Source organism: Dermacentor andersoni, chromosome 1 (genome assembly GCF_023375885.2).
Source record: "Dermacentor andersoni chromosome 1, qqDerAnde1_hic_scaffold, whole genome shotgun sequence".
Classification (NCBI taxonomy): Eukaryota; Metazoa; Arthropoda; class Arachnida; order Ixodida; family Ixodidae; genus Dermacentor; species Dermacentor andersoni.
This window is the reverse complement of record NC_092814.1, coordinates 60,577,504-60,590,808: the sequence shown is the minus strand read 5'-3', so window position 1 is coordinate 60,590,808 and position 13,305 is coordinate 60,577,504. Positions and strand designations below refer to the sequence as shown.

Sequence of the window (13,305 nt, the reverse complement as noted above, 5' to 3'; positions counted from 1 at the left end):
TAATTGATAATGGGGCATTTGTGCCACAAAATTACACCAGATGTTACAAAATCACACGAGAGCTATGAGGGAGAAAATAACGAAAGGCTGCAAATAAATTTTGACTGCCTCAAGTATTTCAATATACACTAAAGTTTCAGTGTGGCATTTATGAATTCTAAATGCAGCCGGCTATATGCAGTTAGAAATAGAATCAGTGTTTGTGTACTCAGCAAGAAAATGCCCCAGCCATTAAGCCACTATGACAGATGAAATCCAGATGAGAACTTGCTGTATTTTCCGAATTATAAGTAACCCCTTAGTATTGAGGGCAAATCTGAAAGTCTCTGCCCAACTTTTTTTAACCAAATTACGGCTGTAAATGCAAAGTCAACATATCCAGTCCCAGCGGTGGACCTTTCTTGGACCGGTCCGGTCTTATCTGCCGGTAGCTATGCGGCACAGCGCTGCTGTCAGTTATTGAAGATAGCAGTTGCGCTTCACATGTTCACGGTGTATAAGCAAAGAAGTGCTATTCATGTTCTATGGAGGAAGGGACAAACACCCATCGAAATCCACGGGGAAATGCAGCCCACGTATGGGGAAAGGTGTCTTGCTTTGAGAAGTATGCGGTGGCAGGACAGCGTTTCACATGCAATGATGAAACAAGGACAGCAGTTCAATGGTTGTTCCACAGTCAGCCGGACGAATTCTACCACAAGGGCATCTCAATTTTAGTTCTGCAATGGGACAACTGTCTGAACTGGTATGGGGACTATGCGGAAAAATAGTGCAAGGTACGTAGAATAGTACATGTATTTGTAATTACCTGTATGTACTTTATTTTGGCTAATAAAAAAATAGGGGCAAGGACTTTTTCATTTGCCCTCGTATAAGTCACTCCCATTTTACGCGAGCTTAAAAAAAAAAATGGTATATATGTCAGACCTGTATATAAGACGCACCTATTTTAACTCTGCGTGCATAATGAAAGGATACACACATGTACACCCATTGCGAAATTGTGAACTTACCCATTTCGGGGCACAAAATTACTGTAAACAAAACTTTTACGAGCTGTAAATTCCAGTTTTAAAAAACGTAACTTTAACCTTTTCTTTAAGAAAAACTAAACTATAACAACAAACTATAGCGTGACTTCCAGTCACGGAGGCCATACTGGCGGCCTCCTGCTACCCTACTGCTGCTGCTGCTCCACCTACACGGCTAGCCCCAGCAACTAACATCTGTACCAACGGTTCCTTCACTGTTAATACAAGATTTGATCTCTTTCAGAATGCTACCACGAAGTGCTTTTTGCACTCATAAAAAAGAAAGCACATATTGGTCACCCCAGCACGAGTGATTTTATGCATACATAAGTTGCACCGTAGTTACGCACAAGCAAAAATTTTGAAAAAAAAAAAAAAAAAAAGGCGTGACTTATAACCGATAAATATGGTACATGAGTAAATATGGTACATAAATATGTTACCATGGAGCAGATAGGTAACTCACTGGAACTGCACACACAGTTCTGTTTATGTTGTACTTATCCTACACTAATTACGCATAAGTAACATGACTGCACACACTACCAACAGCAGTGATCATTTAACTACCGTGTCTCTTCACAAATTGAGTATGCAAATGATAACATTAATTAAAACAAAAAAGCCTTCGCATGTCCTTCAAGCACCAATTTATCATGCCTGTTGAAAATGAAGTTGACAAATTCCTTGCACCTTTTATTTATTTATTTGTTTGTTTCTGGATGCCTCTCAAGCTCCTATCAGAGCATTGAGTTATGGAAGAATAAAAAAAAAAAAAACATAAGTTATCAACAAGAACAAAAGTAACAATTTGCAGCAAAAGATAGCACCATCATTTTTAGGATAAGAAATGTACTTACAAATGCACATGGAAAAGTTCTCTCGGTTCGGGCGCAACCACATGCACAAGCAACAGGTTTTGATGACACAAAGGGCGATCCGTCACTCTCGCTTGTCGCATTGCCAATTTTAGCCAGCCAGAAAATTTAACTTGTCGCCTGAAAGTTCGCACGGCGGCTTTTGCGGGGGACAGTTATTGCACAACAACGTGCCAGCAATCAGACCGTCTGCTTCGATCTGAATTCGCTCTTGCAATTTTCTCTCTGCCGTGACATTAAAAAAATAGTAAAATCAGCCATATTATTTCATGTCATCTCAAGCTGAGGACAACGTATCTGCATTCTCTTGTCATTATTACTGAGATCAGTTGTTTGTTTTGACGCTCCTAGGCCTGAGACACCACTGAGAGCCGCGAAAGTCGAGTTTTGCTCACCAGATGGCGTGACGACATTTTACGCTGGTAGCATGGAACAAATTTCCACTGGTGATGACAGCATTTTAAAGCTAGATCAAATACACCTTGGTTAAAACATTGGCCTCGTGGTGCCTTTGGAACTTCCTTATGGGTGCACAATATTTATTGGGCAACAATGCAAATTTCTCACTTTTTTTTCGTATTGTCGCGTCCATATGATTACTCCATGCTGCAACGTGACAGTGCTACAGGGTACGCATGTCATGTTGCTTGTCGCTTGAATATTGGGTGTATGTGGCTGCCACTTTATGGTATCTGGAAGATTATTACAGAGTGTGATGGCTCGGGGCAAAGCCGATAAATTGAAAGCATTACTTATACTAAATACTATAGGCTTGATGCTAATGATTCAGTATCAGCAAAAACATGCAGCACTAAGAGGCTTGGAAACCTAAAATTTTGCTTACTTTTGTTGCACCAAAAGTATGGAATTCACACCTGAACTTTAAAGAATAGTTGCCATTCAATAACCATAATCAACTGTTTCACATGAGCTGTGCTCAAAAAACAGCATGCCGCGCAAATCACTGCAATAAAAAAACGAAGAAGAAAGACAGCCTACAACATGCTGACATACAGCCAAACCTCAATATAATGAAGCATATAACAACGTTAGATATAACAAAGTAAATCTAAATTTGATATTTCTTTTTGTCAATAGTATCAGCATATATGCTAGCTTATAATGAATATTAGATATAACGAAGGTAGTTTTGGGTCAGCTGCAACTTCGTTATAAACAGGTTCAACTGTATTGTAGCATCACAGAAAACACACAAGACACCTACTCGTAACTCTTTTCACTAACAGACTTGGCACAAATTCTAGACAAGTCCAATCACAAATGTCATAATATGTGCGAGGTGCATTTAAGATGCCATTGTATTTGTTAAGACTGATTATTTAGGCATTTCATTTGCAAGCACAATTGTACACGTACGGCCTGAAAGTGATATTTGCTTAGATGGTGGCTTTGCAACGAAGCTAAAAAAGAAAGAGAAGAAAATGCACAGAAGGGTAAGGGGGCTCACCGACTTTGATGGTGCTACCACCTTACAAGAACTGATTAGGAACATCATGTAGCTTGCAGGATAAAAAACAACAGAGGAAACAAGCAGACACTAACATCAGGCACTGAGCTTGTGTAGTCCCTGTAATGTTCAGCAGTAACTTTCTGCCGCGTTCCGACAGCATCAGGTTGTGACGCTGCGGTCATTTCTGCTGGTTGAGACACCACTGGTATGTTCACAGACTCTTTCTCGGCACCAGCCTGCACACAGAAAAGCAGGATGCATTCGCTCAACTTATTGTTCTTAAAGGGACCCTGGAACAATTTTGATAATACTGTACAAATGCACTAAATTGTTAGGGTAGGTCCTTCATCATTAAGTAATGCATTTAAGTGCTCCGCGTAAGGCGTGCAATTTATTATACGGCTTTAAAAATGTGCATCGATACCGATTGCAGCGGCGCCACTCCCTTGAGTTGACAATTGACCTAGTTAGCCCAAATGACGTCAGTTGGACGAGCTATCTGATATACCCAGGTCACGTCATGGGTAATTTTTCCATCATGAACAAACATTCGTAATAGTTGAAAGGTTGGTTAATTTGTTTCTATAAAACAAAAGTAACAGAAAGAAAATACACAAGAATTTACCCCTACACTCAAGCACTTCTGGCACATAGAAAGTGTTGTACGTCTGCTTGTGTTACAACTTTCTCAATCTGCAGTCAGTGTTGGTCTCGATCTTTCTTTTTGTGAACACCATGGATCGCCCTTACTATGTTGTGGGATGCAAATCTAGAGAACGGCGACATGTCAAGCTGCGACATCCGAGTCCCTCTGCAAGGCAACATGCGAGCAGAGCGGCTGCAGTGCCTTGGACGGTCGGTATGCAATCAGCGGCAGCATCTACCCATTTGTGGCTGTCACTTCACGCCGGAGGATCACTACCACAATAGAGAGTTTTCAAGTGTCCAGTATTTGGGTAAACGCAAGTGCAAGCAGGCTGGGCGGTTTACCGGCTGAGCAGAGGAGCAAACATGAATGGCCTGCATGGTGCAGCCACCTGGTCACACAGAGCTCAACCAGACACAGAGCTAATATGGCAGTAATTAAGTGTATTCTACTTTACTGCTAGTGTAAATTTTCAGCAAGAGCGTAATCGTGAACATCTCTTTAAATGTTTAAGATGTTTTACACTTGATTACAGCAATAGTAGCTCTGTGTTACGGCCGCCTGGATCGGCGCGCGCAGCGGGGGTTGCTACGGCTGTGCCATTCAACACACACCCCATTAAAAAAATGTAATTGAGGAAGTTCCTCAGGGCACCTCAGGGCGCCGCAGGGCGCCACTGTACTCCTAACCCCCTGCTGACGGCATTGCGGCCGTAGGGATGCGCATATGACCTCTTCCACGTGGTGAAGACAAGTTGATCGTTGGCCCAGAAGTGTATTGACAGCTACAGGAAACTGCACAAGAATCAAGGTACGTGGTCATATATTTTCAAGTCTGCTTTACACAGTGAGGGTTGTTCTCTGTAGCATAATACGATCGAGATGCAGCTAAGGCACAGGCAGGTTGTTTACGCGACCTTGTATGGCACATCGCATATTCCTTGAGACATGTTATTTTGGCAAGCGAGTTGCCACTGTGCCTAAGTGCTTTCCCTTACCATGCTTGTCATTCTTTTTTCTTTTTTTGCGCTCGCTTTTGCTTTTCAAAAGAGACCTATTTCATCATCGTGGTACCTGCATGGCTACATTCTCTGGTCAAGCGCTATGTTCACAGAAGTCTTCATTACAGACATCACCATGGTAATAATAATTTTGCAGTACACGTTCTCCGACCTGATTTGCCAGCCAAATTTATTATTCGGGGCGCTTGCACGCGCATCACCTTTACATTGTGAAGTTCTCGCGATGCATCAGTGGTTCTGAAGAGACTTCTCCTTTAAGCCTCAAATAACTCTATTCCTTGGAAGTGTCGCTGCTGGAGGCAATTTTTTTCCTAATGATAGATCCGCCAGTAGCGTCGTCTGCTCATTACACTTCTTGAGCACCAACTACAGTTCCTAGTCCGCCAAGACCCTGGCACCTGAAGCAAACTCCTGCCCCCACTGCTTTTCCTGGCTGCCCAAGCTATATGCAGTCGCAGACACCAAAAGTCAAACTAGAAATCGCGGGCTACGAATTCTCGAAAAAAGAAAAGAACACTGCGCTGCCTCATCAGTCAGGCGGCATTCCTTCTAGCAGATAGAGCTCAAATGCCTTCTCTCGCTTGTATGCTTTCCATTGGCATGCTGTGCTTGAGTGCGTGGAAGCAATTTTTCTACAAACTTTGGCTCATGAGTGTACTCTCTTTGGGCAGCATGATTCCAACAAAAGCTTGAGCGGGGAAAAAAAATAATAAAGCGGCAGGGGTCACGCAGCCATGGCAAGGGAGTTGACGGGTTGGAGGCACGTGCTGCGCTGTGGTAAAAGTAGCAGCCACGCCCCTTTTCACAATTGCGCCCTCTCCGTTCGAATATGTCGGCCGTAGCAACCCAGCCGCGTGCAGCGATCCAGGCGGCCGTGTCTATGTTTGGCTGGTTAAGCTCTGCACCACCAGGTGGCTGCACCGTGCAGGCCCCTCAGGACGCTCACGTTTACGCTAAAGCCCCTTCATCAGAGTGGCAGTTGTATGGAGGGGCTTTAGTTTACGCCTCCACCAATCCGCCAAATGGCCAGCTCGCCTGCGGTCACTGGAATACTGGACACGCTCAGTGCAGCGACAGAACGCTCACAATGCATGCTGCTTGGATAGCTCTCGCGGGGGATCGACGGCCAGGCAGCTAGAGGAATAGTTGGAGAGGCTTTGTGCACTGGCTCCAAGAAAACCTGAAGTAGACATCATGATATCGCATCACGATGCAGAGCCAGTGAAGGCAGAGCTTAGCCCCGATTACTCAACAAACAAGTTTGGAGCAAAAGCATGGCTAGGGCAATTTGTAATTGTCTGTAGCTCTCTTAATATGAGATGCTTCACTTAAATTGTGGTGCTAATGTTTTACTGTAGCTGTACTCTATGCATGTACAAAATTTGTCCAAACCATTTCAGGGACCTTTAAGTACTTCAATCCCCAACCATGTAAAAAAATGAAAAGTGACAGAAGAACTTCCAACTGAAAACCTGCTCCACCACTAAACTAGTAAATTGTAACAATACTGAGACATGCAACACTTCTACAAACTAGTAAATTCATACGAGTTCACCATGCAGCAAGGCCAAAGCTCCCACCAAGTTTTTCCTTGGGGAGGGGGAAGGATGACACACAGAGGGAGAAATGTAATCTGCGTATTCCAGCAGAACCCATCTCAAGATGAATGTTGACGTTAATGTGATTAGTAATGAAACTAATTCAGCAGAACACATCTCGTGATGACTGCAGACGGTAATGCTTTTAGCATTGAATCAATATAGCGACACAACATATTGCCACCATCAAAACGAGTTATGTACGAGGCATGTACTGCAGCATGACTCCATTTGTGTTTCACTAAAAACACTCGGTGCCATCTAGTGCTGCCACCGTGAAGCATGCGTGTGGCCTCCAAAATACATGGCCCACCAGTTTACGCGAACACTGAGAAGAAACGCGTCATGCGGTAGCCTAGCTTTTCTCTTGTGCTTCTTTCTGGACACGCTGCTCCATCCAAGCAGCACTCCTAAGCAGAGGTTGGGAAATGACCTTATATTTTGTTTCCTCCCTCACCCTCATGTTGAAAAAACTTTACCGTCCTCCCTCACCCTGAGCACAAAAAGCTTTACCCTCCGTCCCTCACTCTAATCCTTCTCTTGCCTTCCATTTTCTATTATTTCAAATAAACCATTTGCTCAACATGTGAGCTCAGTTTACAGCACTGATTGTCTAGTGCCATTCCTACTGTCAAAGCGTGCCATGCTGCTTTGCTTTTAGGTACTTCACTATAGGTAGGCAAAATAAACAGAGCTCATTTAGACTCAATCACAAATAATCCCTGTTGCTTAGAGCTCAGACTCATTGAAATTCTGCTCAGTCAAGATCACTCGGACACCAGAACTATACTTAGCCAGGCTCACTCTGTTTCAAACTCGCCAGATCTATACAGATCTAGGCTTACTCGGACCGAGACTCACCGAAATTCTAGCCAGTTGGGTTCACTCTGATTCAGACTCACAAAAATACTACTCAGCCAGGCTCACTTGGATTCAGATTCACGAAAATACTACTCAGCCAGGCTCACTCAGACTCGGACTTTACAGACCTATAATCACCCAGACTCACTCGGACCCAGACTCCAAGAAAATTCTACTCAGCCGGGCTCACTCTATTAACTCAGATTTTCTCTTGAATTGAACATATCAATGACAAAGATACCTTCATACCATGCTTATAAGGAATGCAGATGGACTACAAACACAAATAATTTAGGAAAAGCTTGCACAAGAGTTATTATTATACAAGAAATTTCCTAATTTCTTGTTCACCACGATGTCTTGTAAGAACCAAGTACGATGCTCAACCTTGGCAGTGCTGGATTTAGTTCACCTGAAGATAAAATGTGTAAAATGGATTTTTAGAGAATATGCAAATTCTTGTTTGTGCATGTGCATGTGTGTGCAGTGCACTTACACTTTTGTTTCTGTGGCGCATGTGCATTTATGGCAGTTAGGGATACATCACAGTCCTTTCTTTCTAGCACTGTACTAAATGAAGGCTTGCCTTGCAAACATAAGATTTCCCTGCTGAAATTGTGCACAAATAAGCTTGACTATATGTAATGCCACTTATACACAATTTACTATAGAGGCACAGGCAGTACAGCTCACTTGCTGACTGTGTCAAACTTGCTCACATCTTGCAACAAGAGTACCCACAATGCACCTTCTTTGACTTTGGCCACAAGAGAGAACAGGAACGCTTACATGGCATGCACTGAGAGCACAGTGCATGCCACAGCCTGAGAGCACAGAACATGCTCACAAAGCGCTAGTTATGTCACACACTTGCTTTTTGTGCCACTTAACCACTGTAGTTAAGCTCTGTCATTGCCTGCAAAATTTAAGCAGAATTCCCACACGAACATAAGCAAATTCGCAATCGTACCACATCACTGTTCACGGAGAAAGCGTCCGCTGATATCCTCAAAGCTTGTGAGACTGTCTATGAAAGGCTCGATGTGCACCTAGGACAGAGCACTTGTACACTCTCTCTATGTCAAAAAGCAAGTGCTCGAACTTCGCAACAAAAGGGATGAACATGTGTGAACAGCAATTGGAGAACCTCCGATTGTATACCATCCCAGCTGGCAGTGAGAAACAGCCACATATGCAAGGATATGCTTCCTCACACACTACTTTCACTCAACTCAACAAGATGAAATCCACCTTTTTACTACACATATAGTAATGAGCATGACAGATTTTGTAAAACACATCAAGAAAAGCAAGCATGTGCATTTCATTCCTGTGCTTGTCTCAAAAGAAAAGAAAAAGAGGACTAAAGCTGAAGAATTGCACGACTCCTGAAAAGCTCGCATGGTGGCACACACATCACCAAAGTAAGATACATGATAACTGAGTGTACAATATTTGCGTGTGGAATGTGCAATGTACACATAAGCCCATGTCTTCCTTTATAACCAGGTGACACATGCTATATGCATCTTTTTCTGACAGCCATCATCTGCTAGCTGTTTGAGCAAAAATCTGCTGACATCTCCGACAGTTTGCGCGCAGTCCGGAACTTCTGGTCCGTGAAAAAACTAATGTGCTTCTGACAATTCTCGGACTAGTGAGCAGAGGTTCCAAAGCTGTCCGAGCCAAATTGAATGTGGCATAGCAGCTTCAAGCAGTCGGAGACTGTCGGGGACTAATAATAGAAGAGTCCCAGTGACCCAAGTTGTCGAGAGGCTCATTTAAGAGCAGCACATACCCAGTGCATTTGTGGTGCAACCTCAAAACGTTGGATTGCTGTCCTTTGGGAAACCGTGTGGCGTGGGTTCAATTCCGCCCGGCATCGGAGAAATTAAAAGGATATTTCGGTGCATTAGTATTCTTAGGGCACTTCCCACACTTTCCGGGGGCTATTTATGTAAGCATCTATCTATGTATGTTCATATCTGTTTTCCCGCCTCTACCTGGGTCGCTGGGTAGTCAGTGGTGGAATTGGTAACACATCGGGCAGCTGTGCTGAGGTAACAGGGTTTGATACCAACCATCACACCAACTTGGGTCACAGAGTATGTGCTGATGTACATATATGTGCCACTCTTCAATGAACCTCTTTTACACCGACACGGGTCAACATAGACGCGGGACGGGGTATGTACTGCTACTCAAAGGAACTCTGATGCCGATTTGGAATACTGGGTATGTGCCAGTAGGTGTGTGCCCCTCTCCAATGAAGATCTTTGACGCCAACTTCGGTAACAAGGTATAAGCCACTGGGAATGTGCCGCTCTAAAATGATGACAAATATCCCTTATATTTCTCCGATGCTAAGCGGAAACGAACGTCACAAGGGTTCCTCAAAGACAGCAACCAGAAGCATTGGTAGGCTGCGGCACAAATGCACTGGGTATGTGCCGCTTTTGAATGAATGCATTTCAAGCCAATATTTTAGCGAGCTGTGCCATGAAAGCACTACGTATGTGCTGCTCTTCAATGAACCTCTCACCAACTTGGGTTACTAAGTATATGCCACTGAGAGTGCGGCAAGCGAGGGAGAGAGACTGTTGGTTTCAAACTCTTTTCCCTCAGCACAGTAGCCTGAGGCTCTAACCATTCGTACATGGACTACACAGTGATCCAGGTTAGGGGGAAAATGGTTATACATACAAACATACTTAGCCCCAAGAAAGTGCTCGAAGTACCCTAAGAATGCTAACGCATTATCAGTGTAGTGACGCACCGTATGAGGCATGTATGCAGCCGAGCTCCTCTCTCGCACTTCCCACTACATGCTGCACCATATAGTGGTACTGCTGCGAAGTAGGTGCATGGCATGTGTGAATATATATCCAGACACGATTGTCTGAATATAAAAGATGTGGGTTCACCAGATAAAGTATAAACAGTTTTTCTTTTGCCATTAAAGAGTGGAACATATCCAATGGTGCATACTCAGTGGCCCAAGTTGGTCCGATGGATTGTTTCAAAACCGGTTCGCTTAGCACAACTGCCGGATACTCTACCCGTCAGACCATGGACTATCTAATTATCCAAGCTGGCGGGAAAACAATTGGAGACACAGTTACCAGAAAGTATATGAAGGATCCCAAGAATGCAAATCGCATTAAAAGTACACAAGGCAAACACTAAACAAGGATCTGTATTGATTCATCTTGTTAGTCACCTCCAAAGATTATGCAGAGGCTGTGTGAAGTCCTAAAGCTTTCCACATGCCCCATACAACAAGAATTGCAAAGAAATGTGCCAACATGCAATTTCGCAGTGGCACTATTGCAATACATGTTCAGTCTTCTAGAATAACATTTACCTGCAATGGTATTCAGACTGACAGTGGACACAGAATGGCCAAGTCAGATGGCAGAATGGCCATTGTGCCAATGAGGCATTGCAGCAGACACCCTGGAAGTGATCGATCGAGAAGACCGCATCTGCTCTGCCCAATTACATACCACCACACCTTGAATGCCTCCCCACCAAGACATTGCAAAAGGCATGGCACTCAAACGAACAAATTCACCCACACCTATTTCTGGCCTTCTTTGTGTATTACCCAAGGAATATAATCCACCTATACATACAAGGAGCCCTCTCGAGCACTTGCTTTGCAATAATGCTAGATCCCTGCTATCCCTACTGTCAATGTCATGCCGTTAAAGTGCTTGCATTCTTTTACAGTCTGGACTAACACACTCTTAACCCTTTGTATTCATAATGGTAACAGCGCGAAAAACAACAGATGGGGTGAAAGAAACCTGTGTTTGCTTCACTCCGCCCGTCGTCTTTTTTTTTACTGCACTGTTAGCACTATGAATGCTTACCAGCTTGCCCACCTTTCTACTTTAATAACCCCTTGTAATTCCATTACATATAAGTGCCCTCAAAAGCAATGAACACATAAAACCTATAATAAAAAATATAACTGCCTTATATACTGTTCTCCCTTTGCCTGCAGTGCTGTCCAGACTAGTTCACTCCCTCAGCATCCAAAATTACAATCTTTCAATCAATGCTTGTCTGGTGCATCAAACATTTGCCCAGGGAGGACTACCCCTTGAGCACCAGACTTGATGTGTTTGGATCTTTTTCTTTCCTTAATTCAGTGCACCTGACTCTGCCCAAGAAAAAAATGCCCAGAAATACAACTTTTGACTAGCCCTGTAGTTCCTAGCACAACACTAGAGATCAGCAACTAAGCAAGCTCTACGAGAAACCAAGAAAAATGCTGACCATAAGGCAATTATGACACTTTCAACCTCTCTGCGAAGGAAAACGTCTGTTTCATAAACGCCGACGTGCTCATAAGCCTTAAATGTCAGTCTGCTACTTGGAATGCCCCCAAACACATCCCACAAGTGGATGTTTGCAGGAGATGCAAAAAGACAACACTAACCTTTTTCCATGGGCTTTATATGGAAAGGCAAATTTATTCCCCGCTCGTAACACCTTTATGTGCCCTTGTGACTCTAGTCCACTAATCCCATCCTTTCTACGAAACAGTAATAACTACATAGGTCAGTGAACTCACTCAGACTAATCTAAGACTTGTATAGTAGTCGATTGTTTGGTTAGTTGGTAAAACATGAATTGCCACAGTTGAGTGTAAAATGATGTGGGAAAAAAAAGCAGCCACACAGCCTTTTTTTTTTGTCCCCTGTCTTTCCTGCTATGACAATCACTGCGAGAGACTGATCCAGTTACCCCCAATCAGTATGAGTGGGCACAAGTCTGAATTGAGCCCAAGTGAGTACTGGGAAGAATGAGTACCACTGAATCAAAGTATGGGAGACTGATCAAGTTATAATCACATGCAATTCCAACTGCTTTAGAGTCCATGAGATTGCGTGCAAGGCTGAGTCCACATAATCTTAAGTGATTTGCGAGCAGGACCATTGGAACAAGTAAGCCTGACTGAGGTTACATAAATGAAGGGCCTGTGTCTATCAAGTCACACTTTATGATAAAAGGTGCCAAGTTATACAGTCAAATGTATGGACCTTTTTTGTGAAATGTACATTTAATCAAATGCTTACAGGTTTTATGCTGGTTGGCATTAACTGCGATTCGCGTACCAAGGGTGTCCCATGTTTTTCGCTGTGGCATAGTTCCCAAGCATGCAAACTTGCACACATTAATTTACATACCTTTTCACCACCGACTATTCGTCAATGCAAAGAGAATGCTCTCTCACCCAAAGAATGTGTGAATATGCACATACACACAAAGTGGACTGTATTGAGTGGTTGTTGGGCTAAAGTGCATTCCTGCAGCAAGAGAGCACAGACAATAAATGCAATTCCATACAATTCCTCCACATGTGAAATGCATGCACTGCAGGGAAACTAGCAAAATGTTTGACTCACCTAAATGCCACACCGCCTAGTAATGCAATACGTGCCCCGATCGGCCCCATTGCAGCTTTAACTCTTTCCTTAGCACTAGAAATGTGCTCATTTTCGGTCCTTTCATATGTTAAGGTTTTATTTCAAAACGCATTAGTCGCAACATATATACATCATCATCACCATCAGCCTATTTTATGTCCACTGCAGGACGAAGGCCTCTTCCTCCAATTAGCCCTGTCCTGCACCAACTGATTAAAACGAGTACCTGCGAATTTCCTAATTTCATTGCTCCACCTAGTCTTCTGCCGCCCTCAACTGCATTTCCCTTCTCTTGGTATGCATTCGGCAACCCTAATGGTCCAACGGTTATCAAACCTATGCAGTACATGACCTGCTCAGC

The 13,305-nt window shown here is 43.4% G+C and overlaps 1 protein-coding gene across 4 annotated transcripts in view; it reads right to left on the bottom strand.

Annotated features, from left to right (window-relative positions):
* The window catches only part of LOC126545637 (uncharacterized), a 152,116-nt gene that overhangs the window by 27,693 nt on the left and 111,118 nt on the right, over positions 1-13,305 (bottom strand). For all 4 annotated transcript variants that reach the window (XM_050193563.2, XM_055061540.1, XM_055061539.1 and 1 more), the window contains exon 10: positions 3,473-3,616. In XM_050193563.2, the coding sequence (XP_050049520.1) occupies positions 3,473-3,616 (144 nt within the window). The remainder of the gene's footprint in view (positions 1-3,472; positions 3,617-13,305) is intronic.